Here is an 18024-nt window from a genome sequence, read left to right on the forward strand (position 1 = left end):
AAAAACATTGTAATGAAATTTAACCTCTCAAATTTTTACTGTCGATCATTCTGGGAAGGGACCTGGTGTAGCTGCCCAAGTCATAAAGTTGAGAACAGAACAAGTTAGTAGAATCGAAATGGTGCTTTCCTTTCCTCACGGTATTCAATTTCATCATGCGGATTAGGATCCCTAATTTCTTGTTTTGACTAGTGAAAGCTGAAAGGTACCCTTCCAACTAGGAAGTTGCTCTGGTTAAGAAAAATGAACTCTTGCTTTTTGGTACGGCAGGGCATATAACCTATACAAAAGGAGTAAAACGTTGACGCCATTGGTGTCCAAGTCTTTTATCACAATATCTTCAAACCGACCCTTACGCTAAAAAATTAATTTTTGCCGCCATGTGTGAATAGCAATATTGAAAATTGATTTGGTAGAATAGTCAAGAGATCAAAGGCTTGGAATCTTTATATCTCTCATGATATTTCTCCACCTTCTCCATTGTCTGTTTGGGGCGCCATGGCGTCCAGCATGGTTATCAAGGTTCGATATTTTGGAACCTCAAAGGTAAAAGATCTGATCTTTCATTGGGGTTTAACTGCAATGATACAATGATTTTCTCTGTTTTTCTCTGTTATTTTTGTTACTTTTGAATATTGTTCCTAATATGTCTTGATCGTGCTAAAGGTTAAAGTTGGGGACAGAGAGAGGTATTTGAAAGCTCCTATTGATGAGAACGGACAACTGAGTTTTGACATGGGTGGATTGAGGGAGAAAATCTGCAGTACTTGTTATCTCCCACCTGGTTCAGACATTACTCTAGTGTATATCGATGAAGATGGTGATGTAGTTACTCTTGTTGACGACGATGATCTGCGAGATGCAATGAGGCAGCATCTGAAATCCTTCAGGATTGATGTACTGATGAACGATAACGAAGTTTATCGCAAATCAAGCTCCAAAAGGAGTACTCGAGTGATGATGGATTCTGTTGGATCGAGTCTTGGCACTAGTGATGACAACATGGAGACCAACAGAGCTAGTACCAGTGGTTATGCAACTCGTGATAATGATTATACAAGTAGCCCTTCTTTCCATGAACGCTCCTTCATTGCAGATGACCTGGTTAATCCTACTGTTGCTTGTTTTAAAAGGAACTACTCTGAAGCCATAAGTGGTATGATGCTTCATACCGGTGCTTGCTCTGATGGCTGTGGTTGCAATCCAATAACTGGATCTAGGTTCAAGTCCATTTTGTGAGGAACCTACTTAAATCATAGTAACATAATATCCTAGTAACGAAAACATTGTCCAAATCTTATCAATCATTGACATTCGTTTCTGCAGAAGAGAAGATTATAACCTCTGCCGTGTCTGCATTGCAAGTAGGGGTAATGTGACTGATTACATTAGAATTAATCGTCCAGTGTCTTATTAAGTCGGTCAAAATCATGATCTGTTATGTTCACCTCTTTTACATACCAAATTCTTTGTAATGATTTTGAAATTTTTGTTTCTCCTCCTAATGCAGCCCTAGCTACATAGGCTGATGCTTCCCTCGAGAGAACTCACTCTTTGAGAGCTTTCAAGATTCAAACCTGAATCTGCTTCATGAGAAATGTGGTCCTAAACTCTAAAGAACCTGGAAACATAGATGTAAATCTTCAACGAGCATTCAGTGGTGATTTTTTTGCAGCTGAGCAGCTCTAAATGAACAGCTTAAAACTATGACCAGGAACTCCAATCCCCTATATATTACCTTGATTATGACCAGTTTTTCAGTCACAATCCTAATTTTTTTCCTTTAATTCTTTAAGAATCAACTGTGTATACTATGAGCACACACTTTTGTTTTGGGCTTTTTAGTTCACCAACAATATCTTGTCTACTACTACCAGCACCTGCTACAGTAAGTCTTGTTGGTTTTGTTTTGTCAATTGGGTTGCTTTCTAAGCCATAATGTATTGTTCATGAAAGTGAAACAGAGCAAGATAGATTGTTTGTCACTCTGTCTCCAATTTATAATTGGGGTTGTGCCCGTTTGCCCAAAAACTCATGGTATTTTGCCCAATCAATCCATCATCCTTGTATTTTGCCCATTTACACAACTCTTAGGGAAAAAGACTCATAAGGGTAGTCCTTTCTAAAGTAGTGCCTAGTGTATCATATGCTGACTTTTGGGTCCAAAATTCACTTTTTCTTAGAAATCCCTGTTTCAACTTCTGAGAAAAACAAAACTAACCTTCAACATGCCCAAGTTTTTCACCTAACGGTTACTTTAACAGTCGGAATCACTGCTGCTTGTTTCTATCCTAAGCTTAGGCAAATTTTCCTAACAACCAGGAAATCTGAACCTAAAGATAGTATATGGTACTGGCCGAACATAATTAAGATAACAGAAACTAACTTGCGAAGAAAAAAAAAACCTGATGAAGTGGGGTAAACACACTGAAATTATTCATATAAACATAATTACAAGCTAAGATTTCAGAGCCTCATTCTCGGGTAAACAACTAAGAAGCTGTTTAGCTATCCATGAGAATGATTACAATACTTACTTGAACTGAAAGTTCACTACTTCTCACTATACAGGAAGGAAGAGCACACTGCTACTATGGCTTTCTTTGTTTGAGAGAATCTGATTCTATCTCAATTTTCGAATCTCGAACTGATATAGCAATTTTCGAATCTAGAACTGATATGGCAATTTTTGAATGCCTTCCTAAAGAAGCTAAAGCTCTTTATATAGAGAGCGGAATTCAAATTACAATTCAAAATAACAAAATGTACAGGACGACTCCGTAATTTCCTGCTTTCCTGAGTGCTCCTGCTGGTGGAGGTCGGACGGGGAAAAGCAGATTCCTTTAGGTGAAATGTTTTTCACTTGTCTTTTTGAAAAGCAAAAGAAACTTTTGAGAAAATTCCAAAAGTACTTTCGGTGCTTCCTACACCTGCTGCTTCACATGTTCTCGTCTGTTTCTGAATTGTGACCAAGGACAAACAAGTCGTTGTCTGCCTGGGCCATACGAGCAGTTGTTGCATTATCTTTGACATCTGTATCAACATACATCTTATAGTGGTTATCTGTTTCAAGCCTTTCAATCCACTGTAAGCATGCCAGTGTCGAGTCTATCTCCTTTCTTGTGAGAGATAGGAACATGTCACTGCTGACTACGTCAGGATGATCGTAAGCAGTGATGATAGTTTTTTTCTCCTGCTGCCAGGAAGGTATTGTTGATATCTTCAGAGATGATCGTTTTGATATATTCCAGAGCCATGGCTTTCATCCATGGGATGCTTGAGTTTGACTAGCCATTGTAACCAACACAGGCAGGCTGAAGATATTTCCTTTGAATAATTCTCACATAATGATATGGAGAAATATACTCAACCTCACCGTTTGCCTTCTGGATCCATTCTGGAGGAGTGGATCTGAACTTCAGAGGAAGCACGCAGTCATTTTTTCTAATGTTTTTGACTGTATTGACAATAATAGGAGACAAACCTTTAAGATCATCATTTGTTTTAGTCCACAGATTATGGACAAAACCATTTTCAACAAGCTAGAGCTTGTGTTCTTGAGGATGTTCACGCTGAACATTGACCAAGTATCTTCCAACGTATGGTCCTGCAATAATGAAGAGAGTTGGAGGAACACGATCTTCTGAATTATGACTTCCGATCAGACTATGGAATTCATGCCAGTCTGATTCTTTGAGTGCTATGATAGGGACTCTAGCACTTTCTGGATCGTCTAGGAAGTGGATTTTTTCTTTTCGGACAGCACTCTGCTGTAGTACTTCAAACTGTGGTCTAGCATTTTCATAGAGTTCTTCAGCTAGTGCACAGAGAGCTGGGAACATCAGACCACTGCTTCTTTCTTGAAAGGAAAATAAAAGGTTATCCAGGATTGCCTTCTGGTGATAAGCTAGTCTCCTGCCAGTTCTGAACACAGGAGCATCAAAGGTTCTTAATTCATAATTAAAACATTTATAACTCCAGTTGGAGTTGGTCTGCTTTTTGGCAAAGCAGCAGCCGTCAACGGTCTTGATGAGCCTTTACCGTCTGCCGTTTGAGACGGGCTAGCCAATCCTTTACCCTGGGATTGATCAGTTGAGGCCAAGCCTTTCGGGCTTAGCATGAACCTTTTGAGGATTTTTTTTCTTTAGGATCCTCATTAGTTTCATGTTCTTTCCCAGTTCTTCTGCTTCTAGGATTGCGACCTTCGTCGTCATCTCTTTGGCTGAACATTGCCAGTTCTCTGGTTAAGGCGTTCGGAAGATAGTTCTTGTTTCCTGCAATTAATTCAACAATATCATCATATTGGTTAAGAAACAATTGCCAGTTAGCTAATCTTCCTCTATCAGCAGCTTTATCAAGTTTAAAATTTTTAAAATTCTTTACTCTGGCACAATCAGTGAGGACAGTAAAGGGTTTTCCAAGAAAAGCTGGAGAATTTAAAATTGTTTTCTTGACAGCCAAAATTTCATTTTCCCCTGTGGGATAATTTAGTTCTGCAGGGCTGAACTTGCCACTACAAAATTTACAGATCTTTTCAATGTTAGTTCCAGGCGCTTTCGCCAGAACCACACCAGACCAATAATTATCACTCGCATCTATTTGGAGGATAATCTCATCATTTTCTTCTGGTTGTTGAAGAGGAGGGAGATTTTTGCAGAGATTTTTTATCTGCTTCACAATTTTCTCATCATCTGCAGTGAAGTTCCATTTTCTTTTGGAACTGGTTTTAGGAGATAACATTGATGTTAATCCTGAGATTTTGGGAATGAAATATATCCCATAATTTAAGACTCTTAAGAATCTCTCTAGACTCTTGGCATCAGGAATTCTATCTGGGAATTTCCAGATCTTCTCAAGGATGTGAGGTTGGAGTTTTATTACCCCCTTCTTAATGTTTATTCCTAGGAAATCAACTTCATCGAGGATAAAGAAGATTTTCTTTTCACCTAGGATAATTCCATGCTGAACTATCAACTTTACAACCTCATGGAGGTGTTTCATGTGTTCTTCTCTCTTTTTGGAGAAGACCAGGACGTCATCTATGTAGACGACGCAGAACTCCGCAACATGTTTGAAGTTGTTGTCCATCTTTCTTTGGAAGATTGAGGGAGCTTGCTTTAGACCAAAAGGCATTACTAACCATTCGTAATGGCCTTGTGGTGTTCCAAATGCAGTGAGAGGGATACTCTCAGGATGCATCTTGACTTGCCAAAAACCCGACTTTGCATCGAATTTTGAAAAGACTTTAGCTCTTCTGAGCTGGTTGATCAACACTCTTACTTGAGCAATTTGATAACCGCCTTTGACAGTCTTCTTGTTGACATCTCTATAGTCAATTACCATTCTAGCTTTTCCTCTGAGATTTTCTGCATGATTTCTCACATACAATGCTGGAGCATGATGAGGGCTAGTGGAAGGTTGAATTAATCTCTTGTTCAGGAGATCTTCAATATCTTTTCTGAATTCCTTTTGATCTTCCTCTTTGTACTGAGGAATAGCTTTGACATGACAGATAGCATTCATGTCATGTAATCTTAATTTACAGACCACTGGGTCTTTTTCCCAAAACTTCTGAGGGTCTACATCGATGTTCTGCTCGAGTAGTTTCTTGATTTTCTCAAGAGTAGGAAGTTTATGAGACTCAAGCTTATTCTAGAAGTGCTCGAGGTTATGCTCATGGATGAAACTAGCTTCTTCTTCTTCACTAGTTTCTTCTTCTTCTTCTTCAGAAGATTCTTCAACAAGTAATTCTTCTTGTTGTTTAATTTGGAGTATGGGTTCAAATTTGGGTTTGTAGGGGGTAAGATCACCACTATTCTGTTGCGATCTCTGATATTGGGTAGTAAAGTTTGGACCTACTACACTTTTGGCCTGGGTAAGCTTGTCTGCCCAGTACACCCTTTCTCATTTTCTGAAGCCTATCGCCTCTTTATCCTGGATAAATCTATGATGGAGAATAAAATCATTTCCCAACAAGAAATCTGATCTTTGGACTTCAGATTGCCAAACATTATGGATGATAAATGTTCCTCCACCAATGGTGATGTGAACATTTTTGGCCACTTTATTCATAGTGAGATGGCTTCCATCGAATGTAACACCAGTAGTTGTCCTTTTCTTATCTTCTTTCCAGAGTTCTTCTGGAATTGCAAATCTTTTTGCAACAGCAAATCCCGATCCATTATCTAAAAAGGCATGTAGATGATATTTTTTGTGATCAGGGAATTTGAGTCCAATCTCTATGTAGTTGCTGTATCTACTAGTAGAGACGACTTTCGATTGTTGAAGCTCATTTTCCTGAGCTTGTTCCTTTGGAATGAACGGTTTACATTCTTCTGGAACAATTTCTTGTGGTTCAACCAGTTCAATAGTTTCATCGATTTTTTCTTCATCGAATTTTTCTTCCTTTAAGTTTGAGGAAGATGGTTCCATGATTCCTTGGAACAAAGTTTCTACTTCTTTCTCTTTTTGCTCAGAGAAATATTCTTCATATTCTTGTTCAACCAATTGGCTGACAAGGCCATTCTTGGTTTTTCTTCTTGCTTCAGCTATGAAGCATTCTTTGTGATAAGTCTTTTTTGACTCCTCAAAAAACATAGGGAGACCATCCTTTTCATGACATAGACAGTAGTCACAAACGAATGTACCAGGGTTCACCTGATAAGAAGACCTTAATGCTTCTGTCTTATTTTCTTCCCAGTTTTTGATTCTCAGAACATTCATCTGTCTTGATTCGAAGTATTCTACTTCAAAATCTGATTCAGACTCAGATGATTCTTCTTCAGACCAGGCAGAGTATACTGACCTGTCATCTTCTTCATCAGAATAGGCTATTTCGTAGCCTTTCATGTTTGTTGTTTCTACTATTAGCTCATATTCTTCAAAGAGAGCTTTCGTAGATCTTTTACCCTTTTCTGGGCATTCATTGGCATAGTGCCCTTCAGCTTTGCATAACCAACATCTACAAGCTTTCTTGCTTGGTTGTTTATGCTGATGAGTATTCTTCTTTTTCTTGAAGAATTTTTTTTAGGATCTTCATCCTGTTGTTTCTTGTAATTGGAACTTTTCTTGAATTTCCAATGTCTTTTCTTATTACTCTTTCTAAATTTTTTAGAGTAATATTTTTCGTTCTTCTTTCTGTGGAACTTGGATTCATGACATCCCCAGTTGGTTGGCATATCCAGTATTCCATAACAGAAATTTTCAAGTCCTTTGAGTTGTTTCTTGGCCATCTTAGCTCTAAGATTGGCTTTGCATTGTTCTTTCAGTAATTGCCTGATTCTGTAGCAAATTCCTCCAACTGAAAATCGTTCAATTGGTTTTTTTGCTATGCTTTCTCGCACAGCTGTTCTCCATGGTTCAGGGAGTTTCATGTGCAACAGGTTAACTAGATCAGTATTCTCTAGTTCTTCAATTGTACAGTAATATTCTTGAAATTCATTCAAGTATTCTTCAAAATATCTCATGTCACAGATTTTGAGAGCATAGATATTTGATTTGGCCGTTTCGTTAGCCTTTTCACTCAAGTTTGAGAGATCTCCACAGAACTGATCGTACAGGGGTACTGCAAAATCATACGGAGATTTCGAAGTTTTGATCTCTTCCAGCCACTCTTTTCCTCTGGCTGTCTCTTTGAAAGAGAAATAATACTTTTTTGCTACTCCAGTGAGAGTAGTTTCAAAGTACATCTGAAGATCAGGAGCTTCAAATTTTCCAAGGGTAAGAGCAGAGGCCATTATCAGGCTGTCTACCCATTGGTCAAGAGTTTTTCTCTTGTCTAGAGCTTTGTCTAGATCTAACCAGATACCATAATTGGAAATTGGTACTCTGGGTATCTTGTCCTCTGGGACAAATCTTTGAGAATTTCTTTCTCCATTTTTCCCCGAGGAACTCTTTGAACAGGGAGTTTTAGTTTTCCCTTTTCTCTAATGATGAAAGTTTTGGAACTTTCTCCTTCTTCTATTTCAATATCTTGGTAGGGAAGGAGTTTTCTTTCCTTTCCTGGATTGAAATTTTTCATTTCTTCGATTAGTTTTTCTAATGGCTCCGGATTTTCACAGAGATCTGCTTCTTCATAGAGATCATAGAGCTTTTGTGCTCTAAGCATATTTACTGGTTTGTTTAGATTAGCTTCTAATTCTTCTTCAGTGATAGGCTCTGATGGTTCTTCAGAGGTTTTTGTATCACTAACACTAGCTCCTCTAGTGCTGTAGCTTCTTCTGAGAAGATTTTTGTTTATCCTGATAATCTCAGGACAAACATCACTTTTTCTGTGATTGTCAAAATTTAGACTGATTTCTCTAGTCTTTCTACTTTCATAGATTTTAGCTTTTGCACTTTCTGCTGGTAGCTTCGGACCTGAGAGTTTCCATTCAATAGGAAAAGTTACTTCATTCCAAGTAACCTTATGAATCTGTTGTGAATGGTTCTTCTGACTGGTGAGGAATCCAATAGTAAGACCAGGGATGTTTGATATCCTTGTCTTTGGCTCTACTGTGGTACTCATCAGTTTATAGTATATTCTGTATACTATAGCCAATTCTTGCATATCTTTTTTCATGGATATGCCATCTGTCTTGACTCTCAGTCTTAGACAGTGAGCTGCATCTTTCAAGCTGGTTGAGAAATTTGGGAAACAATTAAAATATGCCACTTGATTGCATAAAGATGCTTCAAGGGTTCCCAATAGACTAGCTTGAAAATCTGTTAGTCTATTGTCTTGCAAGACACATAGAACTGAACAGTTTATTCCTTCTCGAGCCAAGAGTTTTATGCCTACTTGGACTGCTCCAATATGCATAAATTGATAATTTTTTGTTCTTGCTCGGGCAACTTCTTCAGGAGTGATCAGCAAGAGATCTGTTTCTCCTGTTGTTGAGGGGGTTGTAAATTCCAATAATTTGAAGTGGTGGCTATCCAACACATCAAACTTTCCCCTTTTATAGATTTGCTTGAAATCTAATTTTGGAATTGAGGAGTTTTTTACCTCCTGTTCAATTTCGTTGAATTCGAATTCTTCAGCATTGAGGAGTTGTTCTCCTTTCTTTTTCCCGAAGATGCTCATCATTTTGACATCTCAAATTTCTTTCGGATTTTCATACCGAATACTAGTAGAACTAGTTGAAGGATCCAAAAAAATCATGTTTGGAACAGGATTCTTTTCCGGTCTTTCTAATGGTTTGAATCCATTAGCTTTCTTTGTTTTTACTGTAGGCACTTTCTTGTCCTTCAGTATAGTTTTCATAGAATCCAGTGTTTTTTGTTGTTCATTGATTTTTCTACTAACACTTGTTAGCTTTTCTTCTTCCGTTTTTGGAAGTTCCTTGATATAATCCAGTTTGTTTTCCAATTTTTCTAATTGGTGGATTATAACCGGTATTTTTTCTGATGATCTTGATATCTAGATATTTCTTTCTGCAGGTTCTGATATTTTTCATCAGATGATTTTAATAGAGAATTCAGTCTCTCTATTATTAAATCAGACATTGTCACCATTGGGGATTCCCCTTTTGAGCTATTTTACAAGCTCTTATACCAGTGATGTGCGAATCTAACCAATGCTCATATAATTAAGAGGTTTTTGTTCCTCTTTGAGTATATATAAGAGATTTTCAATATCTTCTTCTATTTTATAGATTCTTGTTTGAAGTCTAAAAATGATATCCCAGTAATCGGAATTTCTCTTTTAAGACTTTCTCTGAAGCCTTTCAATTTTCTCAACTTTTCTCTTTCTTTTCTCAGTTCTTTGCTAGTATTTTTGCAGATAACATTGAACTCAAGTCTATTTACGATCGAAATTATGAATAGTATTTTTAACTGTCTACCTTCAAATTCAGAGGATGAAGCTTAGCTGCAATTATAATTTAGATCAATAAATTCAAGATGGGCCCACCATGTTTCATCAAAAGTAAAATAATAGGAAAAATAATAGTAAAAGCAAGAATTAGAAAGAGAGAGGGGTATTCCTGAGATAAACATATAAATGAAAGGAATAGTTGGGAAGAAAAAGAGAAAACTTTTGTGTGAGTGAGGTTGAAAATAAGTTTGTGGAGTGTCTGGGGTTGTATTTGGTATTCTATGGGTAAGTGGTCATTATCCCTTTATAATTCTCCATGTCTATTATACATGTCAATCAGTATCAGATCAAAATACGAGTTCACAGTCTTGCATAAGTTCATAACAAGAAATGTAACTTGTTCATCAGTGACACTAAACTTCGAAGTAGAATCACTAGTCTTAAACAAATGGTAACGGAGTCCGTTGAATACCACTTTTCGGGACCAATGGATAGCAGAGAAGTTACTAGGGGTCCTCTGGAGGTTCTAATTAAATTGCAGTTCCAGTGTACTCTTGCACCAACCTTCTGTAAAGTCTAAACTAAGCCATGAACCAAATTCCAATTTGAGAGGGACAGCTGGTCTGACCCATCTTTATGCAAGAGCAGGCACTCATTAGGCATGTCCTCAGTTGCTCCTTAATTCAAACCATGAAAAAGGCAACCAACAGAGACATGAAACCACTCTCCCTTAATGGTCATAACTCATAAGACTGTAGCTTAATTACTTACCCAGTTACCTTTGATGAGAAGCTATGATGAAACTTTAAAGATAAGCAAACCCGGGCACTTGATGTTCTTTTAAGTTTGTTATAGTTCTTACATGCTTAAAGTCATTATATTACTAAAGCCAATATGCAAATTAGTTCTAATTTGCAAAATGATTTTAAGCATCAACTTGTAATGAGCTCCACGGCCTCCACCATGTGCAAACATTAATTTGAGCTTTCAACAGTGAATGTCCTATATACATAGATTGGTCATCAAAAATTAAATAACTAATTAGGCTGGCATCATTAATTTTTGCCAAAACAGACCAATCAAGTGGAGAAGCAGAAAAGAGATGGAGAGTGCATACTGTCAGGGATCAATTCTGTTAGTCCTGCTTTTGTTTTTGCTTTTGTAGAAATCAAACCTACCCGGGGCTACCAGGAGTTAGTGTACGTAGGCAATTGTATCCTCCGGTCAGATTTTTGGCAAGTCGTGAATCGGAAGAACTTCACATCATAAGTTAACTACAAGGTTACGCATGGAAGCTGATCGAGACAAGAGTTTCGTATATATGCTAAAAGAGGTTCCACAATGGACATTGGGGAAAAATAAGAAGATGTGCACTGCACCTATATGTATTGTGTAGGAATGCGCTTTTTAATCTTGGTTTTGCGCCTAGATCGAAAAAATTCTAAATCCAGCTCTAAACCCGGCCCGTAGCCTAAACCTAAATGCATGTAACATGTTGCATGCGGAATTGACTCAATGACTTGAAGAAAAGATTCATCATGGAAGTCGGTGCAGTTTGAATTTTTGATTTGTCCCAATTCAGAAAAGAGTAGTTCATTAGCTAAAGCATACCCAACTCCCCACACCCTTGTTTGACCAAAGAAAGCTACACTGCATAATCAGTACTTCCACATCTTTCATTTTTACCCTTTCCATCTTTTTAGTTCGTGAGGAAAAGAAAGCAGCTAGCGTGGGAGACCATCTTTATTTTGGTTCGTGTTTTCATTTCAAATTTCTTTTGACTCGCCTCTACAGTAATGTCGGTTTAGTATTTGATTGAGCTCATCAACTCTGTACGTACGTTTCGCTTCTACGTAATGTAAGATTACGTCCATCTACATCCATGACTTGTATCGAACTACAGAACCCTTGATAACAATTCACTCGCGGTGTGATCTCAGACTCTTTGTCGTCTGCATATGCCAGCAACCTCTTAGCTAGACATCAAGAGGAGTAAGGACTAAGTAAGCAGCGAGCTCAGAGCCACTCATCAACAAGGTGTTAATTCTAACCAGAAACGAAAACGAAAGAGAAATTTAAAGAAACTAAACCGTTGAGAAGTACTGATGGACGTTTGATTGATTTGGAGTTATTAATAAGCGTCACCACAGCGAGTGAATTCATTCTTGCACTGTTTGAAAAATTGAGGCAGCTACCATAGCGTGCATTGTGGTTTAATTTCGAGACTTTGATAACACATGCAAAATAAAAGAGACTACTTGTTCAATCCTGTTTATAATTTATTGGTCATCAATGCCTATCGCATCCACATGTTACCCATCTTACTTGCTCGTCACACATATCATTATCGAACTGTTGCACTATAAAGATAGACTTTGTGTTGGTACAATGATCGATCAAGTAGATCGATGTGTGGTTAATTAATTTGTACGAGGTTCTTAGTTCACAAAGTAACAGGATCTTACTACTTGTATAGTGAAAAATGACCTGAGAATGTAGTTTAATTTTCATAAAACACTCGTATGTAATGTTGTGAACTCTTGGGTTTTCCTCAATTTCATTTTTGTTACATTATTCCTTGGTCAGGGAGATTCCGATTTGGTCCTCCTCTTCTGCTGCTCTCTTTTTCTTTCTTTGATTAATTCAATTGAGTGTTAGAGAGGGAATTGAATTAGAGATGGTGATATTCTCTTTCACTCAAATCACTCAGCTTTCAGTCAAAAACAAAAATGTTGTTTTAACAATATTCCACTTAATATACAACAATTCTCAGGTTAACCCAAAGAAGTGAATCAGCATATTCACCATCTCTTATGATTAACGCATAATAACTTTGTAATTTTCTAACTCAACCATTCAAGTTGTATAATGCAATATAAAGATTAGTTCTGTAAAAAATCAATCAAATTGAAGACCATTTAATTATTCATTTATATGAAATAGATAGATGGTTCATCATAATAGCAATAAGTGTTGTTAGAACCATCCATTTATTTGATTCAATTAGATAATTAAACGATTTCCGATTCGATTGATTTTTTTACAGTGAAGATCTTTAAATGCTAATTTAAAATATGGACCGTTGGATTATAAATTTATTAAGTAAAAGTGAGTTAATCGATAATAGGGTGAACCTAAGAATTGTTCATGTGTGTGTGTGTGTGTGTGTGTGTGTATATATATATATATAACTTTGCTCAGGTGCGGATATCCGCACCTAAGAAAAAATGTACGGATTTCCAGTTTTGACTCACTTTTTAATCATATTTTCACATCTTAACCGTTCAGTTTTTAGGTCCTAATGTATAGATCACCTCTGCAAAATTTCAGCCAAATTGGTGATCGTTAAGGCATCAAAAACTGCAATTTACACAAACGAACCGAATCTGCAGAACTGGAACCGTTCGTGTACATTGTTGTAAATTGCAGTTTTGGATGCCTTAACGATCACCAATTTGGCTGAAATTTTGCAAAGGTGATCGATACATTAGGATCTAAAAACTGAACGGTTAAGATATGAAAATATGATCGAAAAGTGGGTCAAAACCTAAAATCCATACCTAAGAAAAATTGCTGACGTCCGCAGTGGAAAAGCGTTGTGCGTATATATATGAACCCAGATTAATGGTCTTAGTCCTGACCATCTCGATCGCATGAGAAATAATTGCGGACCTATACCCTTCGTCATTTAATTTAAAGATTATTATTAGAACAACAATATCTTTTAACAAATATCATTCCTCGACGAACCAAATCTGACAGCTACAATTATTGAATCATGTTTTCATGGTGACTGAAAATGACATTTTTTACGAACCTCCTTCCTATACGTACATAGCATATATAATTTAAATTGTTCGAGTTGTGCGGCTTAAATTATATCCTGGAAACCGTATTACACAAGTCCACTCTACATACTAGAACTATATTGGATAAGTAGTTGTAATGGACTGATGGAATTTCAGAGTTAAAGCATCCTCTTTCCTTTTCATTAAGGAGGTCTCAACACAAATAACAGAATTTGGGAAAAACTGGACCTCATTCAAAAGCCTAACTATTTCACTCCTCATTCTAAGTTAGAATTAGCAAGCTACCCTTTTGCATGGGCTCCTATCCATGCAGGAGTTCTGACGTCACAATAACACACCTTGCTGTTTAAAACATAAATGCATCTTGAACCATTTATTCACTTACCATAAATCATATAACTCTCTCTCTCTCTCTCTCTCTCTCTCTCTCTCTCTCCCTCTCTCTCCAATAATGCAGAGAAGAGATATCGAAGAGAAAAGAGAGAAGCCAGCCAATATTGGCCTTTTGGAAGGAAGCGACTGAATGCATGAAGGGCCTCTCTGGAGCCCTCACATATTTGCAAAGAAAATCAGCATCTCTGACAGAACAATATTATTAGTATAGCTCAATCGCTAGCTAGCTAGGCCCGGCTAATCTTCTTAAAACTCTGCCAGCGTTTCATGAAATATCACAATCTTATTTCTGAGCAACCCTACTGCAGACCCACACCTATTCATATCACTAATCATACACATTCACATTTCCATTTCCATATATATGCAGTTTGTATATATCTGTGTGTATGTAAATATCTGCACGTTCAGTGTATAATATTTCTTCATACAGACATTTAGGGTCATCAATAATGGGGATTAATAATACGAATTGGACTTAATTAGCACTGTTTGGTGGGTTCAGGATAATTTTTGGCCGCTCTAATTGAAAAGCACTTTTGGAATGAGCAGAAGGAAAATGACAGACATGAAAACACTCTCCCTCATATTATAATCATCATTAGTTAAACTACAAGAAAACGGAAAAGATAATTATCAATTAATTAGGACCACAGCAACATTTCTAATTTCACTCACCATCATCATCATCATCATATTATTATTACTCAAATTTTCTCTGAAAACAAATTACACAGAATGGATCAATATGCTCCCAAATACAGTAAAAGAAAAAAGAAAAAAATCAAACCTTTTTCATCAGTAGGATTCCCCCTGTTACTATCAACATCTCTCTTTCTCTATGTGTATTTGTTTGAAAAAGAATAAAACAAAGAGAAACCAGGAAAAAAGAGAGAGAGAGAGAGAGAGAGAGAAATTAAAAATGGAATTCTTTTTCTTTTTACAAATTTCAAATATGCTGGAAGACATCAAAGTTTGCACCTGTTAGATCTTCTGATAGCGACGTTAACGGATAGCTACTGAAATCTACTGAATTCTGATGTTGATGATGAAGCTGCCCTTCTTCCCATGATGATGAATTGGGCTTCATCATGACTAGTTCCTCTGATTTCGGGCCATCAAATTGATGAAACAAGGACTCTAATTTGTTCTCTGTGTTTATATCCCAAGAAAAAGTACCTGCATTATTTTCCACTACATTGTTGTTGTGGTTCATATGGAAACCGGCAGTTGAGCTATTGCTTGAACTAAAGGAGAAGTCTGTGCCGGACATGCTTCCATGGTCCGAATTCGCCAAACTTGGCATAGAATTGTATCCGATAATTGCTTCATAATTGAAAGAGGGTCTAATGGAATTTGTAGTAGGCGGATGATATTGAGTACTAGTAACGAGGTCAGAATTGTACCCGGATGGATCGATACTAGTTTGGAACTCGAAATAGGATAGAGAGTCGAAGGCAGCTGCAGCTCTGGAAGTTTGTGTAGTACTTATTCCGGTACTAGTACCATCAAAATAACTCGAATCGTTGACGAGAAATGTTGGACCTTGTGATGAATTAGCCATGGGAAGTTCGTGGTGATGCTCATGAGCTGGCACTAGTGGCAAGGATGAAGACTCGTTATTCAATTCTGAGCACTTGACTATATTCGTCTTATCGTCTTTGAGTAGTTCTTCATCTGTTAGTGGCTTGTGAGTGGTCGGGTCAATCCCTTGCTTCATTAGCTTCTTCTTCAAACACGAATTCCAGAAGTTCTTTATCTCATTATCTGTTCTTCCTGGCAATTGTGCTGCAATTTGAGCCCACCTGGTAAGAAATTCACAACCAAAACACACAATTAATGACTCCTCCCCCGCCATTTCTGTTGTTCATATCCCAATTCATAGTTTTTAACTATTTACCTGTTCCCAAGAACTTCATGGAGACTAATAATGAGGTCCTCTTCTTGCTGAGAGAACATTCCTCTCTTTAAATCAGGCCTCAAGTAGTTTATCCATCTCAACCTGCAACTCTTACCACATCTTTGCAACCCTGTTTGAAATTTAAAAAAAAACATCAAGCATTTGATGAAAGTTTCATGCACCGAATTCAGATAAATGCATAGTAATGCAAATTAAGTTGTTGAAGTATAGGGGTAGTGAATTTAAGTACCTGCAAGCTTGGGGACAGAGCTCCAGCAACCGACGCCAAATCTAGTGATGTAATTGAAGAGCTTCTCGTCTTCTTCCGGTGACCAGAGACCTTTCCTTAACTTTTGCTTCAAACAACACGAATGGCGTCCCATATTTGGCTAGCTAAGCTAAGCTTGTAAGGACAATGATATGTGTTTTCGTTTGGTTTTCTTTATAAAGTAGCCGCTAGCAGCTAGCTGGGAATATATGTCTGTCGTCTCTATCGTCTCTATATGACTCTCTCTCTCTCTCTCTCTCTCTCTCTCTCTCTCTCTCTCTCTCTCTGTCTCTCTCTCTATTTTGGTGGGAGAGACTAAGGGAGAGCTAGAGTGGAAAAATTAAGAGTAATTTCTGATGATTTAAAGAAAAAAGTGGGATAAATCATACTTAGAGTTCAAGTCACAGAGAGAGATGAGGAAGTTGAAGCAATCAAGTGGGTTTTACGCAAATCTGGTGCCGCTGCTTTTGCATTGGGACTGGATTGGGTTTTAAGATATCTCTAAGTCTAGAAATTAAACATAAAGGAAAAGGGAAATAATGTATAAATGAGAACAGCTAGCTCTGTACGTTAACTTTTGTATGGGAAATACAGTTATTATTTTTAGGTATAATTAGGATTCATAAATATATAACTAATAATGGGGGGCTTGGAGGCTTGAGGAAAAAGATGCTGCTTGTGTTTTAAAACCTCATAAACCAAAAAGTTTTGTCTTTCAATTTTAGTGTTGCTTGCACAACTAGGAGACCTTTAGCTTAAATTGAGCATGTGCAAGTTGTGACTAGAATTATAGATTCATAATAGTGCACTTAGTTAGTCTCACCCACCGTGTTGCTATATGTATTTGGTAAGGTTAAGAACCATTTATTTGAATCAAAATATTTTGTAGACTTTTGTGGAAATACAAAGGAGATTACAAAGTCAATTATTTTGATTACAAGTTAGACTACTACAAAGGAAACTGATGAAATATTTTGTTTCTAAAGTAATGGATCAGAATCACTAAATATGTCGCTAGGTCTTTGTCAAAATAGAATTTGAACCTACAACCAGTCAATTAACAGCCGATCACTCTACCATTGACAGTTATTTGGAGAACCGGGACCATATTCGAATCTTAGCTGCAAATGACGAATTTGCATATGCACATCATCTCTTCGACTCATTAGCAGATGTTCGTTATATATATCTTACATAAGAATTATATTTTTAAAATTATTACACATATTTTCTTTATTTTTTGAAAATTTTCTTTCGCAAATGCCATTTTCAGAGTTACGTATTAACTCAAGATTTCATTCAATTGGAAATTAGAACTCACACATAGTCGATCCCCATAAAATAAGGTCTCATCCATGCTTTTCCAGCTTCTATATACAGTGCAATGCATCTGAGTACCATGAAAAAATATGACGCAAATTAATAATTATTTAATAAAAAAGACAGCCGACAGTAGCAAATCATCGAGTGTGGGTTCCATAATCGATCCATTCGTATATTTGACTCATGCATAAGAACTTGATCCAGAAGAAGAATGTAAGAAAGAAAGAAAATTATTACATATACAACTTATAAGAGTCAGAACACAGAACGATCTTGACCGTACGCTTCGTATACCTATCCAATTTTCTACAGAATAAACATAAAAATAAAAACGTAAGATTCCATCACAAAAGTACACAGCAAAAACATAAAGAAAAAAACAGAAAGGAAAAAAACGAAAGAACAGACAATTTCCCTTTTTCCCTTTTTCTCCTCCTCATTCTTCTTTTATATTTCCCTACCCAGTTTTTTTTTGTTCGACTAGGTATTTCCCTACCCAGTTGGAATTCCATGCATTATTAGCAAGCTTAATTAC

At 37.0% G+C, this 18024-nt stretch overlaps 2 protein-coding genes across 3 annotated transcripts; one reads left to right on the forward strand and one right to left on the reverse strand.

The window, feature by feature from the left end:
* The first annotated feature begins 420 nt into the window (after positions 1 to 420).
* LOC112176746 lies at positions 421 to 1970 on the forward strand. Of its 2 annotated transcripts, XR_005803237.1 has the most exons (3): positions 421 to 546; positions 667 to 1370; positions 1511 to 1970. XR_005803237.1 is itself a non-coding variant. In XM_040510736.1 (2 exons), the coding sequence occupies exons 1-2, from the start codon at positions 499 to 501 to the stop codon at positions 1237 to 1239; spliced, it is 621 nt and encodes a 206-aa protein (XP_040366670.1). In that variant the 5' UTR covers positions 421 to 498; the 3' UTR covers positions 1240 to 1576. The 2 variants fall into 2 exon arrangements, 1 of the variants encoding a protein (XP_040366670.1); XM_040510736.1 differs by having other exon boundaries at positions 667 to 1576.
* Positions 1971 to 14652: 12682 nt separating this feature from the next.
* On the reverse strand, positions 14653 to 16639 carry LOC112175776 (transcription factor MYB86). The gene is made up of 3 exons (XM_024313521.2): positions 16149 to 16639; positions 15899 to 16028; positions 14653 to 15803 (listed from the first exon to the last, which is right to left on the reverse strand). Exons 1-3 carry the CDS (start codon positions 16279 to 16281, stop codon positions 14948 to 14950), a joined length of 1119 nt encoding a protein of 372 aa, XP_024169289.1. The 5' UTR covers positions 16282 to 16639; the 3' UTR covers positions 14653 to 14947.
* Between the last annotated feature and the right edge of the window lie 1385 nt (positions 16640 to 18024).

The sequence above is a fragment of the Rosa chinensis genome, chromosome 7, assembly GCF_002994745.2.
Source record: "Rosa chinensis cultivar Old Blush chromosome 7, RchiOBHm-V2, whole genome shotgun sequence".
Classification (NCBI taxonomy): Eukaryota; Viridiplantae; Streptophyta; class Magnoliopsida; order Rosales; family Rosaceae; genus Rosa; species Rosa chinensis.